General features: G+C 31.9%; 1 protein-coding gene across 2 annotated transcripts; it reads left to right on the forward strand.

The window, feature by feature from the left end:
* Positions 1-2,015: 2,015 nt before the first annotated feature.
* On the forward strand, positions 2,016-23,906 carry LOC123720619 (mycosubtilin synthase subunit C). Of its 2 annotated transcripts, XM_045677310.1 has the most exons (17): positions 2,016-2,127; positions 11,895-12,017; positions 12,378-12,525; positions 12,661-12,794; positions 13,416-13,592; positions 16,145-16,371; positions 16,871-17,138; positions 17,776-17,943; positions 18,417-18,575; positions 18,906-19,045; positions 19,463-19,553; positions 19,752-19,964; positions 20,282-20,420; positions 20,988-21,130; positions 21,837-21,983; positions 22,135-22,292; positions 23,031-23,906. In XM_045677310.1, exons 2-17 carry the CDS (start codon positions 11,897-11,899, stop codon positions 23,169-23,171), a joined length of 2,574 nt encoding a protein of 857 aa, XP_045533266.1. In that variant the 5' UTR covers positions 2,016-2,127; positions 11,895-11,896; the 3' UTR covers positions 23,172-23,906. The 2 variants fall into 2 exon arrangements, with proteins under 2 accessions (XP_045533266.1, XP_045533267.1); XM_045677311.1 differs by lacking the exon at positions 21,837-21,983.
* Positions 23,907-24,466: the final 560 nt, after the last annotated feature.

Consider the following 24,466-nt stretch of genomic DNA (forward strand, 5'->3'; position numbering starts at 1 on the left):
TGATGTTGTAGGTTCGATCCCAGGCTGTGCACCAATGGACTTTCTTTCTATGTGCGCATTTAACTTTAGCTCGAACGGTGAAGGAAAACATCGTGAGGAAACCGGCTTGCCTTAGACCCAAAATGTCGACAGCGTGTGCCAGCACAGAAGGCTGATCTACTTGCCTATTAGATGAACAAATCTTGAAACAGATACAAAAATCTGAGGCCCAGACCTAAAAAGGTTGTAGCACCATTGATTATTATTATTATTTATAGAAGAAAATGTTTGTCCTTAATCAACGCCTTAAAATTATTCAGTATAAATTACTATTATCTATTTTATTATGAAAACAATAAGGCTATTCCAAGTCCCAAAACTTTGACACGTCTCGAGATAGATTTATTTTTCGTCCGTCTCATTGATAATTTTTATTTATAGACAAGTAGCTTATCGGTCTTCTGCCCACATGTTGTATGATGATTGATGACCCTTAGTAGGATTCCCTTGCTTTTCAAAACCTTAATGGATTTTATAAACAGAAGTCGTACATTATGCTAAGTCTTGATTCTGTATCTGTGACACACGCCGTTGGCCTTACCACGCTTTCGTTCAATAGCAAGAAAATTATCAAAATGTGTATCATTCGCCAATCTTTGCCCAACGTTAGCATTGATTTCAGCCAAAAACAGCAATTACAATAACAGATTCTCGAAATTTCCCAAATAAATATGATGTATATAGGTATTGTGTTAAATGTTAATGTTTTGATAAAAGCCGTCAGGAAGTTTTGAATATAGTTTATTCTTTTGCATACATTTGAAATGTTTATTATATTGCCGATTACCCGGAACATATTTTTTAAATCTAATGAGATGATTTTTTGCTGCTAATCATATTGGTTAACTTCTTTCTCTAACACTAGCTCATGTGGTGACATTCTATTTTAAATAATATTGTGTATTAATATGCTTCGTTGTTATAAACAATGAACCTTTGCGAACCTATGGCTAAGTAAAAAATTGCTCACTCTTCACAACACAGTCAACAGAAAACACATTCACAGACTAATAATGATTACATAATATGTAAAAAAAATGGATTTAATTTTGAAATCTTTTATAGAATAATATTCTATGTTTATTGCGAGGCCTGTATTTCATTATTATTTTTTGTTCCTTCTATCCAAAGTAAATACGGTTTCTTCGAAAACAAATACATGTTCTCACCACAAAACATGACCTCCGGTATTTACGCGATAATCACGGTGATGATCTTTAAACTATAATATATTGAAAGTGCATACGTCATCACTCTCGAAATGCCGAATGTAAAATATTTTTTTATCAAAAGAGACAAGTAGAGTTAAGGATAAAAAGAGATGCCAAGTGAGATGATTTATCTATTTACTATGTTTTACTGTTTCTACGACCACTAATACGAAAGAACGGAATATCCATAAGAATGTATAAAGCCAGCAGGTTGGCTAAAAAATCAAATTTTGTAGATTGATAGATGTAACATTTTAAGGCAAAGCGAGGATACTTATTATATTCGATTCAAGGCCCTTCAAGATTTCTTATCTCAACAGTAACTATAAGAATTTACTTCAACATAATTAAAACGAAAGAAAGAAGACATTACCAAAAAATGTAATAAGCATTAATAAAAATTTTCACACAGCCATATTTATCGTTTTGTTGCCGTATTTTTTTTCTTAATTAAAGTCTTCATTAAATTCGACCAAAAATATTCAGCAACGTGCTAATGCAATGGACAAAAGACGGAGCCGGCATTTTTTTCATAAAATGTGATAAATTTATAAAATAGTAGTCTGTGTTCATATTTAACTACACAAATCCATAGGACAAAAATTGCACGGTCGACTTAACTACTCTGGTTAAAAAACAGACGCTTCTAGATACGAAATAGCCACAGGATAAAGGCCAAGGCACATGCTGTAGAGCACCGACAATCATTACCTTCTATATAAATTGGTAGAGTCCGGCTGCGCGCGCAGTTAGTTCGGTGCACTTGCAATATTGTGACTTTGACAGCTAGCCTATTTTACGCGCGTAGTGACGTTGGGTGCGTTCTATATTATAAAAGAGGTTTTAAGTGAGTGCGGATTAGTTTGTGGTTATAAGAGTGAGTTTTTTTTAATATTTAAAAATAAGAAACTATATTTTTTTAAAAATCATTCACTTAAAATATTATATTTTATTTAGTAAAAACGTAAAAAGTATCAAAAGCAAAATCATCAGTAAAAAAAAGCATCAAAAACTTCAATTATTTATTTTCTATATATTTTTTAATTCAAACACAACAAGCAAAGTCAAAAAAATACTCAAATTAAATAATTTAACAATCCTAATGTATTAAAAAAATAATTTGATATAATTTATTATTAAAGTTATTATTTATAAATGTCCATAAATCACATTAATATTATAAAAATCTGGCTTAAGAATCAAGGTTGCAGTTTAAGCTCACAAATTACCATCCATTTTGACAAGGTTTGTAGGTTTTTCTTCAAATGCTAGTCAAATATGGTCAGAAACTTTGGTATTTAATTCTACAGTATGTTTAATTTAACTAGACTTGACTCCGATGATTTCAACTGCGTTAATCTAGACTAAATAATCTCATAAATAATAGAATAATTATTTATGGAGTTTTGTTTTTTAAATCGGTTAATAAAAAAATATATAATTCTTTGACCTTTTCTTGAATTAATATTCATAGTTAATTTCATTAATTAGGAGCTCATGTTTATGTCTCCTTGATAATTATTGTTCAATAAATAAGAATAAAATTAACAGAATCAATACAGTACATACATCACAGAACCATTTAATTGGCACGTATATTGAAAAAAAATTCTACAGAACTTTTCACACGAAATACTAACTCGACCTATTTTAGTTTTCTAACATTGGTCAAAAACCCTCAGCAGATCATTGTATTTATCGTTAATATATATAGTAATTAATCAGTTGTCCGTGAGAAAAAAATGTGTAGGTCTGTTATTACAATATCTTGCGCTGACGTAAAGAAAGTTGATGCAAAAGTCATCAAAATTAAATTAAAATCAAGGTTTAAAAACAATGCACGATCTAAAAATAACTTCTCTATGAAATCTTAATTGCCTTACCATGGAATTTACACTTTATTGTATTTTCAAAATTCCGAAAGTGTTTATCCTTAAATACACCGGCTGAGCAATTAATTGTTGTTTATGTATTTTGAAAACTGTGGTAAAAAGTAGTTGTTTTATTTCAAAACTTAACACATCATTTAATTTTAATAAAAGTTTTAAGCTGTATAAAGCTGATTATACTTTTTAATTAAAGGCGCGTGGCTATACGTGTTTATTTATAGCCGCCATCTTTTCTAGATAAATCTATTTTCTCATCAAATGCTTGTTAAATGTATGGGTTAAATATAACGACCTACGACGGTTATATGACTTAGGTAATATTTTATATCAATATTACAATGTCCTTGGTGTTTTTGTATAAATGATTGAGCCACCATAAACACGATTAGGCATAAATGTTTTTAACTGTCGTAATTGCAACTAGCAAACACCTCTATATCTTAAATACAGGTACTAATTGGATCCGACCTTAAGTTTTATTTACAATGGAAAACAAATACACAATTTTCGTTTACTTAAGGTAATTAATTAGTGATCAGATATAGTACAACCAATACGCCGACATTGATTACAAAAGGCCGATAAATTATAATTACTTTAAAGACAAGTAATAAGGAAACATAAGTGTGTGAATAAGCCTTAATTGTTGTCGTAGGTTATGGTACAATACCTACTTGTATGGATTACGTATAACTGAGTATGAAACGTTTCATTGTAATAAATTTTATGAATTGTATTGGCTATGCTATGTCATAGCATCTCCCTCTGAGAATAATCAGGATGAGACGCAGACACGACACTTAGTGCTAATTATGACTATGATATACTACTATGACTCCCGTATGTCAAAATCCATTACATTTCTGACATTAGGTAGTAAGACTGACGATATAAGTGTGGTAGCAATAACTCGGAGGTCGTGCGATTGAGTCCCGGCCGCCATTTTAATTGACCGATCATATACAACCTACGGGTTTGGTTACATCGTGAGGACAATGACATATGTCAAAAACCTACGTGTATCTGGCATAGAATACCTTCAGTAAACGCGAAAATTTGCCCCATTAGAGGGACACGATACATTGACCAACGGACTAAGAGTGAAGCCTTAGATTAGAATAGTGTTATGATTACTGTAATGTCTAGTTCACTTGCATGCGCCGGATGGTGTCCGGTGCCTCTTGTTAGGTAACTGATGAATCTGATGAAACTGAAGTAAATTTACTAACAAGCTTTGAGTGGAGTAAATACCTAAAATAACTTGTTACCAATAGAAATGCAACAAAATACTTGACTAAAAGCATTAAAAATATTAATAAAAGCCCATCGTTAAAAAATAGGCTTCATTTTATTTGTAAATGACTTCTGAAATATAATTAGCATTGTTGTCAAATTCCAATCCTAAGGTCATGTGTTCGAATCACGGGTGTGACAATGGATTTTCCTTATGTGAGAAATAAAACTAGCTGCTACGGAAAAGAAAACATCGTGAGGAAATATCCTAAAACCCTTAAATTTTCGACATATATTAAGTACAGAAGGCAAACATACTAAAAGCTTACGTTAACGCGCAGCTAGATTATTATTATTATTCTAAAGTATATTTCCTTGTATCGTCACTGTGCAGAAAGGTATATAACAAAAAATTGGAAATATCCCTGAACTTTCTGAAAATGCGTGGGTTTGAACTTAAACATAGAAGTGACAAGTTTAAAAATACACTATTATTTAACTGTGAATTAGAATCAAATCTATTATGTGATTATTTTGGCACGTTTTAAATTGAACGGCTACACTGGGTCAATGTCAAAGTGGTTACAAAATAGTTGTAACCTTACTTGGTGGTCAAGTAACTATAGTAATAAACTTAACGACCGTAAATAGATGACAAATTTTGTCGAAGAGGGTTAGATTCTGACAAAAAAACTATTGTTTCGGTGATGTATGAAAAAAGACTAAGGAAATTCTTATGAGACAAAACATTTATTTTGTTCTGTGTTCACGTATAATTATGGAGATCAAAAACTGTATAACTGTAGTGTTAAAATTTTAAATAAAATGTGCTTACTACAAATTAAATGATTTTCCGTAGTAATCTTTTATTTGCACAGACTACTAGACGAACAATTTAGCTTGCATCCCTTTGTTGTTTATTGCTTAGGCTTATGTTCTGTATCAAAATATATTAAACGCAAAACAATATATAGTAAACAGCCCTGTTATTAACGGCATTTTATTTTTTTGTTAAAATATAATATATACAGCCAAATTTTAACTGAAACTATTACACATACAGTTAAGTGTAGTGTAAGTAATTTTTATAAAATTTACAGAAAACCTGTAGCTATCAACTAATATTTTCTAAGTACATTTTTAGCTGCGAGAGTTAACGGGGAGCGTATTCGATGTCGTACGATCGTCGTCGTTCGACGTACGATGGACTGTATGAGTACTAAGAACGTCATAATTTCCCTTAGCATGTATGCGCTTTCCGTTTCGATATTTATTATCTTCAAACTAAATTTAATTAAATCTGAATACCCACTAAGTTCTAGTGATTCGTATCCTTAAATCTCCATCAAGAACTTCGTAAGGCAAGAAGAAGAAGGTGTACTTTCTTTTAAGTAAGGTTCAAAGGAACTTATTTTTGTATTATAAGATATGGAAGTCCTCCTGCAAGTAGTTAAGGAATTGATTGTTGAAATATAATTAATTTGACCATGGCATAAGGTGACTGATCTGATAAAACCTTCAACACCTCACATATTACGTATTATCTCTTTATTTTTAGATTAAAGGGTTTACGTTATGTTGCGAAATAATTTAATTTTACATTGACAAAACTAGAATCAACTGACAAAAGACCAGAAGGGACAAGTAACTGACCGTTTAATTAAAAGGTTATTACGAAAATTAAAAAAAAACACTTAAAAGTAATATTTCCATTTTAGGATGTATACTTTGACTTTATAGGTGAAATTGAGTCCATTTTCTCTAGTAAAATCGAATATATATCGTTTAATAATCGTAGAAAAATTACGTCTTTTGATATAAGTTAAACTTGCATTAAAGAATCAAGAATGATCGAAAAGCAGAAATTTTCCGCCCAAAAACTTTCCTGTTATGTGTTCCGGTCCGTGCGAGGAATCTTTTATATGTGCGATTTCGTAGATATATGCCCTAATCTTATAAATTGCATAGAACAAAATATATTTATTAAATTTGTACTTTAAGCCCATCGTATGGTGTTGCCTTCTGCCACTCACTTTGGACCAAATTCAAGGTACATTAATCAAATCGATTAGCAGAAAATCAATCAAGAAATTTTGAGAATATTTTGTTAGATTAGAACTGTTTATTATCTTGGCTACGTGGTAATATTTGGTCTTATGTACTGAGAAAAGAGAGAAAGGAGAATCCGTTAATTGCATAGACAATACATCGCTGATAAAGACATAAGAAATATTCTTACAAAAACTGCAGCTTATTAACTGATGACGTATTGTTACAGGCAGCTGATAACCATAGATTATACTTAGCCTTTGGTTAATTAAAAACCCCTTCACGAAACAAAAGAAGCTTCTCTATACAATCTTAAAGCAGGCTTAATAGCTTTGACCCGGAATCTACATCAAACCGATCGCAATTGCTACGAGGCGTGGATTGTATAGAATGTAAATATTACATCCTCTTTTATCTATATATATATAATATACGGTTCTTAACCATTACGACTTGTATTTAAGCATAGGAACTGCGATGAATGAATAGCCATAAACTATGTAAACATACATATAAAAAACAGGTTAGATAAGATATCAGGCAACGGGCGGCCTTATCGCTAACAAGCTATTTCTTCCAGACAAGTATAGAAGAAACACAAAAATAGAAACACATATTAAGGGTAAAGTACATGAAGTGCATGAATAATTAACAAAAAAACATAAAACTACATGTAACACTCGAAATATTGACCAAAACTAAACAAAAAAATTATAAAAATAATAATTTATTGTATTATTAATCTATACCTAATATGAATATGATAAAGAAGACATAAACAGAAAAAGAACCATCTAATAATAATCCAGTGGCAACACTAAAGGGTCTTGATTTCAGATGGCATCTGTTCATTTGATCATTCATTTCAGGGCCAGTAGGTCAAGCCTTTTTTTCTGACAAATGTCGTCAATTTTTGGTTTTGAAACATGACGGTTTCCTCACAATGTTTTCCTTCACCGTACGAGCATTAGACAAAAACTCTATTGGTCCACTAGTCCACTGCTGTAAAAAGAAGTCAAAGAAGAAAAAGATTCGCGCATTCAACTTCTAATTAGGAAGTTAATGAAAATCCTGAACTTTTCAATCATTTAGATAAAACTAAATGTCAATATATTGTCGACAATTTTTATTTCCGCTATTCTTAATGGAAAATTTGTCGGCCTTCTTTAAATCAAATGTCAAATAAAACCTACTCTTATTAAATCAATTCTTTACAATACATGTTTGACATTGACTTGACATACACTTTTCATAGTAATAAATTGTCTTGAAATTTTTTGAATAATTTTTATGTAGAATAATTGTTGGTATCTCTGACGCATTTTTAAATTTTCTCTTAGTTCTCTCGTCTTGTCACAGACACATACTTCATGTTCCCTACATGCTTCTCCGTGAAAATAATCATTGCAATTACAAGTTAATTAGTTAACAATGGGAACTTTAGAAAAATGTATTAATTGAATAATTTATAGTAGATAATTTTGAAGATTGTTGTTTGAAGATCTTTAGATGATAATTTAATGATTTGATTTTAATTTTTACTTACTTATCATAACTTATTTTTAAAGTTAATGAGAGGAAACTTAACCAAAGATTAACCAACTTATTAAAGCATTTATTTTAGACTTATCATTCATATACTTAATGTTTACCATCAAACTGGCTTGCCACTAAAAATAAATACTGTATTTTTTTATAAATAATAAAACTGTTTTATGAAATATAAATCAAAACGACAAAGTGCAATTATTAATAAAGTAAAAATTGATATATTTTTTAATTCAAATTTATGCTTGTCACAAACATAATATTAAAGATTTTATTAACAAATAGAGAGAGCAGTATATTATTCAACCTTATGTACCAAAACAAAACAATTTCTAAGGAATCGCAGCCAGGAGGTCCAAATTATAAACAATAGGCGTTAAATTCGGTCAGAAACAAAAGGCTGATATTTCAAAGAAATAGATGCATTCAGGGGCTAAGACTAAGCTTGAAAACTGGATGAAGTGTTACTATTTTCAGTACTCATGCACATAGTTTTCTCTACATTGTTTAAAGCCAATAGCCTCCAATACACAACTTGTAAGATACAATATAGTGAATCGTGTTTAGAGTAAGAATGAAGGATTCAAAGTGAATGGTACAAAAGAATAATCGAATCGACGACCCATGAAACTGTGTCAGTGATTAGGCCTTGGGTCTGAGTAACCTTTTGGTTATCTCATGTTTTTGTCCGTTTGCTATTGAAGGCAGGTAATTTAAGCCTTTGGTCTGTTAATTGGGTTTTGGTGTACTAGATTTGGTATGACATATTAATCATTATTATTTGAAATGTTTACTAATACCTGCACCGCGTACAGGTGTATCGTCAGTGCTTGCCTTGAGAACCTCAAGAAAACCGTCAATTACAATTGATTTCTGTACAACTCCTACATACCTCATATAAAATCTTTGGTTTTCTATATTTTAAGTGTTATTAAAAATATATAATTGCGATAATATTTAACTAATTAAGTCTTATACAAAATTAAACCTGTTGCAAAATGTACTTATTTTCATATAATATTTTCTTAAGAAGAGAAATGGCTCCCAATTATGGCTTTATACTATTTTTTACTATTACTGCTTCTATTATATATATAAAGCATATTTAGTTTCATGAATTAACCTACTTTCAAATAATTAATATTATTCTTAGCTGTATTCTACTAAATATCAGTACACGTATTTCTTTACGGTCTAAAAATGATGTTTTTTGTATCTTAAAAAATACTAATAGCAGGACATCCATAAAAATTTAAATTGGCTACCAGATTGCATTGTTTCAGTGTTCCTAAATATTTAGTGCAAAACAAAATACGTAAAAGGTTGACCACTTCTGTCTAAACTGCAGTTAATGTCGGCATAATTGAAGATGTATTATAAACATTAATGCACAGTAAATGACTAGCCACGAACTATTCATAGAATGCTAAGAATATTCTACGTTTTTGAGCTGCGAGAAAGATTAAAACTTTAGAATTGTAACATTAAATGCAGTGTAATGTATAGATCACATTTGGACAGGTGACATTTTTTTTTGTTAAGTTTTAGTTTAATACTACTAAAACTACGTTGTATAAATAGTTTATATAGAATCAGATAACATAAATTATTATCAGATAAAATCTGGCTTTTAAATAACACCAATATAGTATACAACCAAGTGACAATTTTTATTTCTAAAGAGACGAAAGACATCAAAAAATTTCCAGCTTGGAATAGTTTTTATGAGAGAACTCAATTGGAACTTTTAGTATTTTTCTTTACATATTATTTACGTTTTCCATCGTTTTAACCTTTCCCGAACTTCCATAAATATTGCAAGCACATTAGCCATTCCCGAGTTTTAGCAAGATAAACAAACAGCAATCCATTTTTTATATATAAACTAGTGCAGTGCAGGTGTTGTCCAAATTCCTTGTCTTACATATAATAAAATATCGAATAATGTAAATCATTCTCGACTCCACTAGAACACACAAAAATGTCATCAAAATCTGTTCAGCCGTTAAGGAGTTTATTTACGCACACATCCACAGATGATTTATACATATATACTAGCTGTTTATTTGCTGTATAGATAAATAGCCTAGAGCGCTGCAGCGCCATCTGCCCAAACGCATACACATAAAATTCATTCAAATCGGTCCAGCCATTTAAAAGGAGAGAGGAAAGAGAATATATAAAGATAAATTGATAACATATTAATCTTTCATGTACAAATTATGATATTGTGTTTATTGAATGAACAGATTTCCTACAAAACGAAACACGATTGACGCTTCACATCAATTTTTTTATTATATCCTTATGTAACCGTTCGTTGGCCCGTATGTAGGTCAATGTCAGGTCAAAAACCTTAATATTTTGTATTACACTGATGTTATGATATGCAGGAGTTTATTTTCCTGTTCAGAGCGATTTCAGTTTTATCAATTTAACTCCACAAGCATTATTGGTACTATATCCTACGAAAATGGTCAATGTCTAGTTTAGCCAATCGGACCGTAGAACTTTCTATAGGAAGGCGTTTTGTTATACGTTTTTAATACACTGTCCTTACATATACGGATATTTGTAAAACTTGTATTCTTAAATATCCGATTTCATATTACCGTTATTAAGTTATGTGACGTCACATGAACTTGACATCTAAAGTTTAAAAAAAACCTGCGCAATTTTACGCAGTCGAATTGTACTGTAAAATAGTAGTTAAATTATAAAAAAAAATCTCTGTGGGTGATAATTTACTTACACCTTTACGTTTTAAGTATGAATGTTTGCTTCAGAACTATTATTTTTGTTTTCCTTATAATTTGACACGAGCATAGTTTTAACATGTATTTTTTCTTCTAGAGTATGAATTAGATGGCATCCTCCAAACGTGTTAGTGAAGGTTAGCCGTGCTTAGAGTAATAAAGTAAATTACGAAATGGTGGCCTACTAACTAAGCATATACGTAGTTATGGTATTTAGGTTTGTATCATGAAAAACACTATTTCTTTTGTAATATGAGTGATACAAAACGATTACAATTTATTTTAAATTATAAGCTACTTATTTTATTTAACAAACCTGAAATCTATTTATTATTACAAGATAAATAGAGGAGATGTTTTTAGAAAAGATGTAAAGACTTCAAAATATGCGTATTATTTTATTATTACTAAACAAAAACACAAAGCGAAAACAGTTGAAAAAACGTATATCGCCAATAATGCGGTCAAAGTTATGTCGGAATTTATAATTTTCTAGCGTATTTGTTTTCTCGACGCAGCAACCCTGCCTGTGCTATATTTAACCAGATAATTATTATCACAATTTATTTAATTGTTTACGATCTACCTGATATTTCACGTTTAATTAAAAATCAATATTGGCTCAAGGGTAAAGAAAAATTAAACTCAATTTGGAAACGCATTTTATAAGTGAATTGTTCAGCAGTATATTTATGACATCGATGTTATAATTATATTAGTCTCCAATTTTTATGTCAAAACATGTATTTTATAGCCAAATTCTTAGAAATAACTTATCATAAGCGAGCTTTACTTATTTGTCTTCCGGAATCTGTATGGAACTTTATTCATCAAATAATTGTAAACAAACCTTACCACAAGGGTTAAAAATAAATATGATCGGGCATATGCTTATAAAGATTAAATGATAACTTATTCGTTTGATAAAATAAAATCTATATATAGGTTTAAAATGTATTAAATTACTAAATTTCATTTTGACACCTGAATGACCTTTTTGACTCTCACAATTGACTTGTTTACGTGAGTTTAATCTACTAAATCAACGTATTGGACAAGATCTTCATTGAGAAATTGTCTGTTTATTTTATATTATACCCATATTGTATAATATATTTATTTAGACCAACTTTATATAATAATGAAATTTATTTATTCTAATTTTACAGATATGGGTTCCCTACCGCGTGTCTCAGTGGTGAGTGGGGCTCGAACAGCTGTTCCAGCAGCGCCGTTAGTTACACACTTGCAACTTCTGCGCATGCATGACAGAACTGCGCTAATTTATTCAGGTTATGTTCTAATAATGTCAGCTAGTTATTGTTATGTATTGAGCAGGTATATCACATGTTCATTTTATACCGTGTACAATGTGTACAACAAAATTCTAAGATTAATGCTTTTTATCAACCGAAACATTTTTTTTTATTACACGAACTATATTACTTGCCTTGATATTTTTATCATTCATTAGATTATATTATCATGGGGAAAAATCGTCGAATATATTTCTAACCTTAATTTAATTTCATACTGTTAGTATGACAACGGTAATATATAAAGATACATGGAGAGGGAGAAGTGGAAATGCTTAACTACACATATCTTTGTCTATAAAATTATGGTTCTTCATTTCAATTATTAAATTACAGATGAAACATGCAATGTACGCGTGAGCTATGCAGAACTTGAAGGCAGAAGTAACGCCATGGGCAGAGCCATAGCCGCCCATGCGAGACCAGTTGGCCCCAACAGGGATAATGACTATGTTATAGCTGTCTGCATGCAGCCTACACATAAGTATGTAACAATTATAGAAAGATGCACTTCATCAAATGTGTAAAAGCAAATCATTAAACTCAACTCTGATTTGAACTTACCTAAATTTAAACTTCTACTTCTAATGAGATGGTAATAAATTATATATATTTCTAGCACAATATTATCCCTTCTATCGACGTGGAAGGCCGGAGCTGCCTACGTGCCCTTGGAACCAAGTTTTCCTCAAGCGAGGATCAGTCACATCTTGAAGGACGCTCAGCCGTCAATCATAATTTATGACGATACTGGTATGAGTTAATAAGTTACATGTAACATATTGGTAAATACAATACATGTATAACCGAAGTCATACTATTTTGATATTGAGTTTATGTACCATGTATATCTATGTTTGGGATATCATTACTCCGCCATTGAAAGCGATAACGAAATTTAGTCCTTACCTAGTGGCTTCATGTGTGACTCTCATCCCCGAGATTGTAGGTACGAACCCCAGTTGTGTACCAATGGACTTTCTTTATATGTGCGCATTTACCATTCGCTCGAACGGTGAAGGAAAACATCGTGAGGAAACTGGCTTGCCTTAGACCCAAACAGTCAACGGCGTGCGTCAGGCACAGAAGATTAATCTACTACTTGACTATTAAATTAACATGAAACAGAGAAACAGAAATCTGCCCAGGTCTAAAAAGGTTGTAGCGCCATTGATATATTTATACTTTGTTAGTACACATCGCGTTAATTTTTCGGATTCAGTATCCACAAATAGAAATCATAATTGAGTCACCTTAGCTACCTACTTACTTAAAATTGTTTTATTGTTTACTTTTATGAAATGTTATTGAAAGAAAGAAAATTGCGCTCCTATACAGCACGGGAAGTAATATAAGGTATAAAATCATTTTCAGCTAATCCATCAATGTTTGCAAATAGCGGAATAACGTCAATTTCCTTTGAGGAGTTGACACTAGACGCCAGTTCATTACCAGCTGACAGCCTGACAGATAGAGAGATGTTGGCGCCGGCTTCCGTTGACAGCATTGCAATAGTGTTGTATACTTCTGGAAGTACTGGAATACCCAAAGGTAAAGTTTTGTTTGCTTTGTTCTAAAGTCAGATTTCTGACTGACAGATATTTTTTTTTATAATTTCTTAATATTGCAAGCTGTTACCAATTCTTCCGAATTGTGAAGCCATTTGACGTTTGATTTGGTTTCGGTCACGGTTTTTTTATATCTATTTGTTATATCGTCTCAAAAGGTGCGTCTGTATGCACGTTATTTAATATTTTCTATACATCAAGTTTTAGTAATAATTAAGCCCAGCTTTAATTAAAGGCAGGTATCTCTTCCTGCCTTTGTTTTTAACAACAAGTAAACAAATTAATTATGTACTTATTACTGTAGCTACTAGAGCATCATATCCTCTTTAAACTTATGCAATCGTAATCTTTTTATGATGAATCTTTACTATGTGTGAAGGTTATTTTATGAATGTAATGTAAGATTTATTGTATCCCATATAATTGGTAATAAAAGCTTCCGTATGATTCATTAAATTAAAAATAAATGTTGGTTTGTTTACATCCAAAAATATATTTTTTATATACTCAATGGTTGAACTGATTAAAAATAATAAGTAATAATATGGTCTTGAAAGTGTTAACGTCACTTGAAAAATGAAATGAAAAATACACACGGCATTCAGTATAAAAAGAAGTTATGTAAATTATTAAAATATAATTATTTGTAGATATAATTCCCAATAAAATAGTATAGTGTTTGTATATTTGTAGTAATTTTGCGGTCCTCGTTCTCGTTGTTATATACTAATATAATTTTAATATTGATTGTCCACAATCGATACTTACTTATTCCTCTGACTCTGCGATTCAAAGGACCAAGACTAGGGCCAATATTTTAGTATAAACATTAGGATTTTTTGTAACAGTGAAATTTAAAATAATTTATTTATACATTCTAAAACAATGTATATGCTTAAGATGTCATATTTTTATATTTTCTTGTATTTTACAAGAAAATATGATATCTCAAATTAAACACACTTACACATACATAAGCAATCAATCAAAGAAAAAAAGCTAGACAAACAACCACAAAATAAATAAAAATACAATAAAACAAAACATAACTAAAAATTAATAATAACTAAAACTACATCATAAAAAATAACAATAACAGTAATAAACAAACTAACAAAATGAAAACTTAAAAACCACAGTAAGAGCCTGCAAAACAAAGTAACCGTAAAAAGGTAGACTGTTGTAAAACACATCAATATTTTCATCAATGTTTGTAATTAAGTTGTAAGAGCGAGATAGCCTATTCACTGGACCATTGAATGTAGCAGATAAGCGAGCCGTAGGTACGTATAGAAGACTTTTAGTTTGACTAGTTTATGAACTGTTTCAATAGTATTTACTTGCATTTTGTAATGTGGTGACCAGATTACACACTTACACACCAGATACATGCATACTCTAAAATACTACGAACAAGTAATTTGTAAAGAGTAACTGTACTTTAAACGTTAGTAAAGGATGAAGAGGACCTAAATCCAAAACCTATCATTTTATTAGCCTTGTTGGCAATTGTTTGCGTGTGCTCACTGAAATTCAGTCTTTAATCTAAAATTATCCCGAGGTCTATTGAAGAATGTTTACAAACTAATGGTAAGTTTTGTATATTGTACATGTCGATTATATTAGTCCTGTTTGTATATGAGACTGTATGACATTTATTGATATTTAATTTTATCAAATTATTTAGATACCATGTATCTAGTGCAGACAGATCGTTCTGGAGACCAATACAATCATTTAGGTCGCCAATTGTTGTGTAGAGTTTCAGATCTATCTGCTATTATTTTTAAAGTAAGTTGGAGCATCATTGGTAAATAAGGCAAAAAGTAAAGGACCCAAATGAGACCGTTGTTGCACGCCTGAGGGCACCAATATAGCTAGCTCTCTGTAGCTAGCTATATAGAGATAGCCATTAATTGCGACTATTTGTGTGCGATTTTTAATGTAACTAGTAGCCCATCTCAACAAACTTCTATGTATACCACAATCTGATAGCTTGCGAATGAGGATCTCATGGTTACTTTGTCAAACGCCTTATGAATGAATGAATAAATTATATTGTCAGCGAGTTGTACCTTCTTTAATGATAAACTAATCCTAATTTATTCATTGCGGTTGGAATAATTTCATAAACTTTATACTGCAGCTGGTATTATTGCTTAAATAATATTCTTATAAAATAAATCAATGGCGCTACAACCTTTTTAGGTCTGTGCCTCAGATTAATGTATCTGTTTAATGATCATTTATTAATCGAATAGTTGCTTATTAGTAGTAGGTGATCAGCCTTCTGTGTCTGACGCACGCCTTTTTGGGTCAAAAGCAAGCCGGTTTCCTCACGATGTTTTCCTTAACCGTTCGAGCTAATGTTAAATGCGAACATAGAAAGAAAATACGGAATAGAAGAAAAACGCACAGCCGAGGATTGAACGTACGACCTCAGTGATAAGAGTCGCACGCCGTAGCGCCAACACTGCTCTGAATAAATAATACAGTACTGTATCAATAATATTCTTATATATGTTGAAATTTCAGGCGTCCGTCTACCGTATTCCGCGATTTGCAACCGCCTGTGGTGGCAGTTCCGTTCTCTTCCATATTCCGACACAGAAAGCGTTTGTGTTTGGAAGACTGCACTCACGTTTGTGGACTCAGTTTGCGAGATTTGGGGTCCTCTTTTACATGGAAGGACTTTGTTGATATTACCTAAAGAAACCACGCGTGACCCGCAGAAGTTGGTGCGGGCTTTGGATGATAATCGAGTAAGTTTTACGCTACCTTATTTAGAATTCTGCATCAACAGGGAACTACTGTAAAACAAAAACCAACTTTTCACTGTACCAACGTTAACATGGAACAGCCATTGATTTGATTTGACCAAAACGAGAGTGAAGTTTTTCACAGATGTCAAAATGATACTGATATGCTGATTTGCAGCCCATATTAAAAATTCCAATCAAACATAAATAGGTTTATAGATATTTAATCTCAAAAACGATTGTTATAATCGCTTATATGAGTTACACTTAAAATGTATCAATCTCAATTTTTAAACTATTTCTTAAGGACTTTGAACTATTTGTAAGGTAATGGTAGGCAATCTATTGAAAAACTAAGTAATAACCTTTTCATAGTTCGCCGTCCTCAACTTGGGTAAAACCAAATGAACATTGCCTCTCGAGTAACTCTTAAATTTAATAAAATAAATTGCATAGTTTGCAGTATTTGCATATATAATTTAGCTGATTCAAACATTTTCAGGTGGAACGTTTGGTTCTAGTACCAACACTACTCCAATCCATTCTCATGTACCTTTCCTTGAGCCCAGAACATTCGTTAAAACATTTGAAACTTTGGGTGTGTTCTGGAGAGACATTAAGCAAGGATTTAGCGGCCAGGTTTTTCCAGCATTTTGGTGATGGTTATAGGCTCGCTAATTTCTATGGAAGTACAGAGGTTATGGGGGATGTAACCTATTTTGTCATTGAAAATAGTGCCCAGTTGGAGCTGTTTCCTACGATACCAATCGGTAAGATTTGGGTTATTTAAAAGTCCTTTTCCTATTTACCTTAAAAAAATTAAAGAACTTCCTTATCAGTTGAATCAACACGTTAAAATTCTAACCAAAACCAAGTTCTATCAACTATTCTAATTGAATTACAATATGTGGCAGCTCGATACTGCGCACGTTTGGTTTCTTTACATTAAACAGTCAAAACCGTTTACGACAACATCGTTTAGAACAACATACCGGTTATATTGACCAAAATCAAAGGTCCCGGCTGAATTCTACGTATTAGGTACTTAATAACAACGTCATCGGTTTTTACGACCAAATATGAGTAGGCCCTTCGATGTCGTTATAAGAGATTTTGGCTGTATCTGAATGCTGAGAAACATTACGCTGAGTATGCACATTTTGACATAGTGGAAGCACTGGTAGTTAGTATAACTATGGCTACTCATAACACGTTGCATGACATATGAATTTATTTACCAATTTAAAGAATATTGTGAAGGTTTGTGAATTATTGTTTTAAAACGGAGTTTTCTGGCACTATTGTTTTGATGGCAGTTTTGCAGTCTAGAGTATTTTTCTGACCATTCAATTTTTTCTCAGATTTATGAGAAAATAATATATACAATACAATGTAATTGACCACCAGGTGCACCTCTTGATAACAGCGCCGTATACCTTTTGGACGAAGAAATGAACCCGTCCCGTGAATCAGAACCTGGTGAGGTCTGGGTTGCTGGACGGAACTTAGCCAAGGGATACGTGGGTGGACAGGCACCGGAGAAGTTCTGTGATAACCCTCATGCTGCTCATCCAGGTATGTAAAAGAATTTGGGAAAGATATTACAACTAAACTCCTAAAAAATAACAATATTTATTATTTCTAGTCATTGGTCTGGTATTAAAAGTTAATTAAATTTTTAATATATGGGATATGAAGATCATTTCACATCTCCATCATCTAGATTCTAGATCGATCTACAGACGGCATAGCCATACAAAAAAATCGATTTTTTATACCTCCGCTTTTTTTAATTTCTTACATAATATTGCATGAAAGCTGCCATGAATTTAAACTTATTGAACTAAAGCGTCACTGTTTCAAACAAATAAAAATTGTAAAAAAATTGAAAACTAATTATATATTTTTCAACTAGTGCGACAAAAGTATATTTACTCAAACCCATTACTATAACACGCCGTTTTTATAACGCGATTCAACATTCATGATTCCTATTACTTCTCCGTAGTCGAATAATGTAGTCCTAATATTTTCTTCCATTCACACAGACTTCAGTCGCCTTTATCGTACCGGCGACTTCGGTATCCTTTACAAGGGAATGATACTGTTTGCTGGTAGAACAGACTCGCAAGTGAAGATTAGGGGTCATCGTGTCGACCTACAGGAAGTCGAAAGAGCTGTCATAAGTGTACAGGGTGTCGATAAAGGTATGTAAAATCCCTACAATTCATGAAAATTATTAAAAGTACACAATTAAGGTATTTTTGTAGAATGTCACGGAAATTAACGATAAACACATAATTAATTTAAATTGAATTTTAAAAAATGAATTTTGAAATGAATGATTTTGAAAAAAGAACGTTTATTAGCTATTAAATAAGTGTGAAAGGCCAGATATTTCATGGCCAGACATTTTAGTCCCTCATAGTTCTAAAGATCTTTAAATTTTAAATTATTTCTTATCAATTATTTCATAATCAAATTCTGATATATTGCACAAGACCAAGGGTAGCTAATATTATTTAATCATATTTCAGGAGTTGTTTTATGCTACGGTCTGGATCGGGGCAATCCAGAGATCCTGGCATTTGTGACCATCAACCCGAATGCAAGATTAAATGGAAACCACATTGAGAATGCTCTGAAGGATGCACTCACCAATTATATGTTACCACAGGTAAGCTTAAACACTTAGACTTTATTAGAACATGAAGAGGATGCAGAGACGAGAAATTGTATATATTTTTTCAATTAAACCAAAATACTAGTAACTAACGAAGTTGACCTCAAATTTTTGTATTTGTTTAAAATCATTGAAATTGAATCGTGATAATATGTTTTTCATAATAGCCAAGTAGGTGACCAGGCTTCTGGTTTACACACACCGTAGGTGTTTATGGCTATGATGCCTGTTTCCTTACCATGTTTTCCATCACCTCCGGTGTTGCGGAACGAGCGAGTCCCTAAATAAAAAGGAAAGGTTTCTAGAAAACTAGCTACTAGCAAACAACAAACAAAACAAACGAAGCCATTAGGCGAACACCGCTTGTTCTCTATTTCTACAATATTATTAATAAGAATTTCTTTCTTTTAGGTAATCGTTATTGACAGCGTGCCATTGCTAGTAAATGGTAAAGTCGACCGACAAGCACTGCTAAAGATGTATGAAAACACTAATAATAATGGTAAGAAAATAGTTTTGAGAGAAAACTAAGAAGCACTCTTTTTAATGATAAAAAAATGTTTTATAAATGTCACAGCTAGTAATAGAATTAAATACAAAACACATTAAATATATGAAATAGTGGAACACAGGCGCAACACATAATTGCTTTTAAATCCATGTAAAATGCCATATTAAGCTTCATGTGATTTTATTTCAGATGACACGGCTATAAACCTGGACATAGACTATTCAGGAGTTCGTCCTGAAGAAAGAACTAAAGCTCAGATCCTATTTGAGACAGTAGGAGAGGTTTTAGGTCGAGCTACGAGATGTGCTATATCACTTAGAGCTGGCTTTTACGAGCTGGGAGGGAATTCCCTTAACTCCATCTATACTATTACTAGACTGCGGGATAGGGGATATTTTATTGGTAAGTTTTGATATATAAACATTTGTGCCTTAAAGTTAATTTCTGTAAGAGAAGGTATAATAAGTAGGTAGAAGGTATAGTAGTAGAATTGAACCTGGTGTAGTTGGTCAGGTTTGTTACTGATCAAACCAAGCACACTGTAATGTTATAGCTAACACTTATGTTCCTACAGTTATAAGTGAAACAAATGACGAATGACATGGTTTTAAGTAGACAGATTTACTTTCTTACGACCAACATAAAGTAGTATATAACTACCATACAACAATGCATTTCATCCTCTACAGATCATTTTAAAACTTGAATTATTTGTATAGAAATTAGTGATTTCATCGAAGCATCGAACTTGGGGGAAGTTTTGCAGCACTTAACAACAAACCCCGATTGTGGTAGAGATGAAAACCTAAAGTTTACTGTTGTACCGATGAGTGATTCTTACCGAGAGGATGTTATAGAGTAAGTTTTTGCTTTTTGAATAAATTTTTCATAATAAGTTGGCTCAAGGAGTGTTATTATGTTAATTTCATTGAGATTTTTAATACACGATATGAAATGGGTTTACTTGTTGGATTACTAATGACTTGCATTTAGCAAAAAATAAGCTGCAATTATTTTTTATTCTTGCGTTTATAAATGTTAAAGGTATGTCTCAGGCCCAAATATCGAATGGAACATATACTACACGTATAGTAAAGTTGCACAAAAAAAAATATTACAACGCATTGTTAATGTAAGCTAACTACATTTTTTATTTTTATTGGTACAATTGCGTTTCTGACTTCAATGTTGTGTTTTCCACGCAATCCTAAGGTACATCGGGACGGATATTGAGCGAACTATTTCGATATTGTATACAAAAACGTCGGGATTACTGTCACTGTAGGAAGTTAATATGTACCAGTTTGTATTAGATTAAATACCATATTAGATCGGAGGAAATGTTGAATTCCCAGCTCATAATTATGTGTACAATGTGTATCTAAATATTAAGGGTGCTCTAATACAAGTTATTTTTAATCTTAGGATGATAGTATCATCATTTTATGAGAAAGCCGAGTTGGAGCAGTTCTTACGGCATGAAATAAACACACGGGATTATGCACACTGTGTATCGGCTTGTTGGGAGCCGTTGTTGGAGGCTGGACTCAGTGTTGTTTTGGAAGATTGTAAGTTCACGATCAAAACGAATTTCAAAAATGTTATATTCCTAACGAAAGCTTTAATCTGTAAATATTGTACAATTTTTTTAGTAACAAAAGTCAATTGAATAATTTGTAATAATTACTTTTGTTATATTAATTATTTCGTAACACTATTGCATATTTGCATGAAAATTAACAATTAAACAATTATAATAGCGAGGTGCAAGCTTATCTGTAATAAACGATCGAACCCAGGAATTAATTCTAAGGATTGTGAAATTTATTAGCTACTTTAACGTTCCGGACACATGAACATAGCGTCAAAACATTACAGAACACTCAGACTGTTAATGAACATTACCTTAGTTTAAGCTATTCATTAGTATTGTAGAAAACTAAGTCGACATAATATTACTTATAAGCGATAATTATTGTAAAGGCTAGATTGTAATTCATGTAAAGTCGCACTCTTTATTGTAGGAAAAAATAACTTTAACATTCAATACCGTCTTGTTTTGCTATACAAAGAACAACAAAACAACACCTTTTTACATATAAAAACAACTTTATTGTCGCTTAAAAAATAACTTAGCGAGTTTACCTAAAAAAAGTAAAAAAAACAGAACAGATAACATACAGTAAATAAGACGGTATAAGTCAAAAATTCTTGTCATTTATGCGATTAAAATGGAAATATTATTCACAAATTGAATTTGCAATATTATTAAAGCTTCCGGCAGTCCAGTAGCAGTGGCATTAAACTTTGATGCTAGAGCTGAACCAGACATAGAACTAGTTGGAGGTCTGGCGAAGATCATGACATTCTTGGAGTATGTGGAAAGTTCAGTCAGAGATACAATGTTACCGGATGGAAAGGGTACCAGTTCTTATACATTCATGAAATTTGTAAAAAGGAAACTTCAGTAATTTAACTAATTTTTCATGGATCTTAATACAACAGCTTCTTTCTGAATAGTCGTAAGATAAATAATTTATAAAAGCTTCTTAATTCTCTTGTTCTCAACTAGGTGCTATCCTTCATTCCTTCATGATGGCCACAGCATCGAGCCTTTCAGGCGCAGATAACGTAGCCGCAATTCAAGCTTTAGAAGTAGCCACAATGAAAATCGCAAGGGAAAGACGGTTTCTTGGGATTTTCACTACGAATACAAGTCCTCTGACACAGGTAATTTGTATTGTCATACTAATGTCCCCCGCAGTTAACCTCGTTTCGTCTTGATAAGATGTTTTACTTAGCCTACCTTTTAAGTAGCTACATACCAACATATGGAACATTTCGCTAAGATACCAAACAAACAAACAACAAAGAGACTGTTCGCGTTCAAAATTACAGAAAAAGTAAACTGGTTTTTTTACGTTTTCCCGTGTAATTATTCTCTCCATAAAAACCTTCGTCAGAGTTCAACGAATAAAATTTAAAAAAGCATTACTCATTTGTATTTTTGCGTAATTATGTTATAATTAGGTTTTGAGCAATCTAAGATCTTTGCTTAATGAAACTGTATTAATGTAGATATTGTTTCGTGATAGTATTTTGTCTAGTTTGATTAATTTTTATATTTAAATTTCAATTAGGTTACACATTGCATATAAAAACTTTTAAAAGATTTCTGTAGGTTGTGGATGAGCACTTTCGGCTCCACCAACGGAATTTTCTATGTGCGCATTCACTTGTAAGAAAACATCGTAAGGAAAACAACTTGCCCTAGACCCAAAAAGTCGACGGCGTGTGGCTGATCACCTACTTATTACTAAAATAAATAACGAAACCGTTACAGATTTCGATCTGAGGCCAAGACCAAGGGTAGCAGCGCCAATGGCAATTTTGAATGAGTGAACATTATTTACCAATGCTTAATTCCAAAACTTGTATGTCACTTATTATTAAGTATTTTTTTTACAGCAACTTGGCACAGATGTTTTAGGCTTCCAAACGCTTTTGGACTATCAAATTAATCAGTATGTGGATTCAAATGGAAATAGAATATTCGGCGAAGCTCCTGATGATATGAGAGCTATTGTTTGCTGGAAGCCAGTAGATTAAGTTGTTATATTAGTTCAATTTTAAATTATGAAAGAGAATAAATAGTAAAAGTATGTTAAATGTTAAATCAGCATTAATAACAAGGTATTTCAATATACATATTACAGTTTGTTATGAATTATATTTCTATTAGTTTTAAACTTTTTGAATGTAGCTTAAAATTAATATATATTTCAATCAATGTTTCTGTCATTTTTGAACCGTACAAATTATTATGTAGGTATTAATTAGTTTTTTAGCCTTCGTAAGTTTATATATACATTGTACATCCAAGGGATCTACAACACTGTTGAACTTTGCCTTTACATTCCTTTACCAAATTATTGTAAATACTAATAGTAGGAAGCCCACGATGCTAAATGGGGTTATGCTCGAGCGTCGTAGAGACCTAATGAGTTGTAAAGCTTATATGTAAAGCTGTCCAAAAAACCTATTATTATCTATTGTTAGGTTAGGTTATGTTTGATTTATTTTGTTTAAAATATATATTTTTTAAATTATTTTTACTGTTTTCGGCGCGTGAGTGGTTGGGGGTGATAACCCCTCCACTCACACTCCGACTCGCAACCCGCAATTCGGGCGACGTATCTCTAAACCGTTACCATTGCCAGAATCATTATAATATTTTATCAATAAAATCTTTTAACGCCGATTTATTAGTTTAGTCTTCTATTAAATAAAATAGGACTAAATTCGATTTTAATGTAAATAATATATTTTAGATATGTACGTAAGATCTCCAATTTATTGTAATGTATAATTTTTTTAATATGAAATGGTTTTGTTATTTTAAATGTATGTGTTGAAGAAATCATTTGATAATAAATAATATTAGAACGACTTTTTTTATTTTCGTCTTCTAATAAGTTATGAATTAAGATCGAACTAATTCATTGACTTGTAAATGTGGCCTTTACATTGGCACCAGCGTGATAGGAATAACATTATATACTTGTATATCTTTATTATATAACTATTTATGATTAATAAGTGGCGTATTTGAAACGAGAATCCTTGTTTAATATTTGTTATAATTAAACCTGCACTTAAAAAAAATCAGTGGCGCTACAACCTTTTTAGGTCAGAGCCTCAGATTTCTGAAATTGATACATGATCATTTTTCAATCTAATAGGCTAGTAGGTGATCAGCCCTTTGCGTGATACAAGCTCGACTTTTCGGCATAAGACATGTTGGTTTCCTCACGATGTTTTCCTTCACTGTTCGAATGTTAAATGCGCACATGGTGCACAGCCGCAGATCGAACCTACGATCTCAGAGATGAGAGTCGCACGCT

The sequence above is a fragment of the Pieris brassicae genome, chromosome 2, assembly GCF_905147105.1.
Source record: "Pieris brassicae chromosome 2, ilPieBrab1.1, whole genome shotgun sequence".
NCBI classification, from domain to species: domain Eukaryota; kingdom Metazoa; phylum Arthropoda; class Insecta; order Lepidoptera; family Pieridae; genus Pieris; species Pieris brassicae.

Bases quoted from the DNA above. Each gene is read 5' to 3' on its own strand.
- LOC123720619 (XM_045677310.1), top strand. From the start codon at position 11,897: ATGGGTTCCCTACCGCGTGTCTCAGTGGTGAGTGGGGCTCGAACAGCT. The intron at 18,576-18,905 runs GTATGTAAAATC...ATCATATTTCAG, and splicing joins TGTACAGGGTGTCGATAAAG to GAGTTGTTTTATGCTACGGT. The intron at 19,046-19,462 runs GTAAGCTTAAAC...TCTTTCTTTTAG, and splicing joins CCAATTATATGTTACCACAG to GTAATCGTTATTGACAGCGT.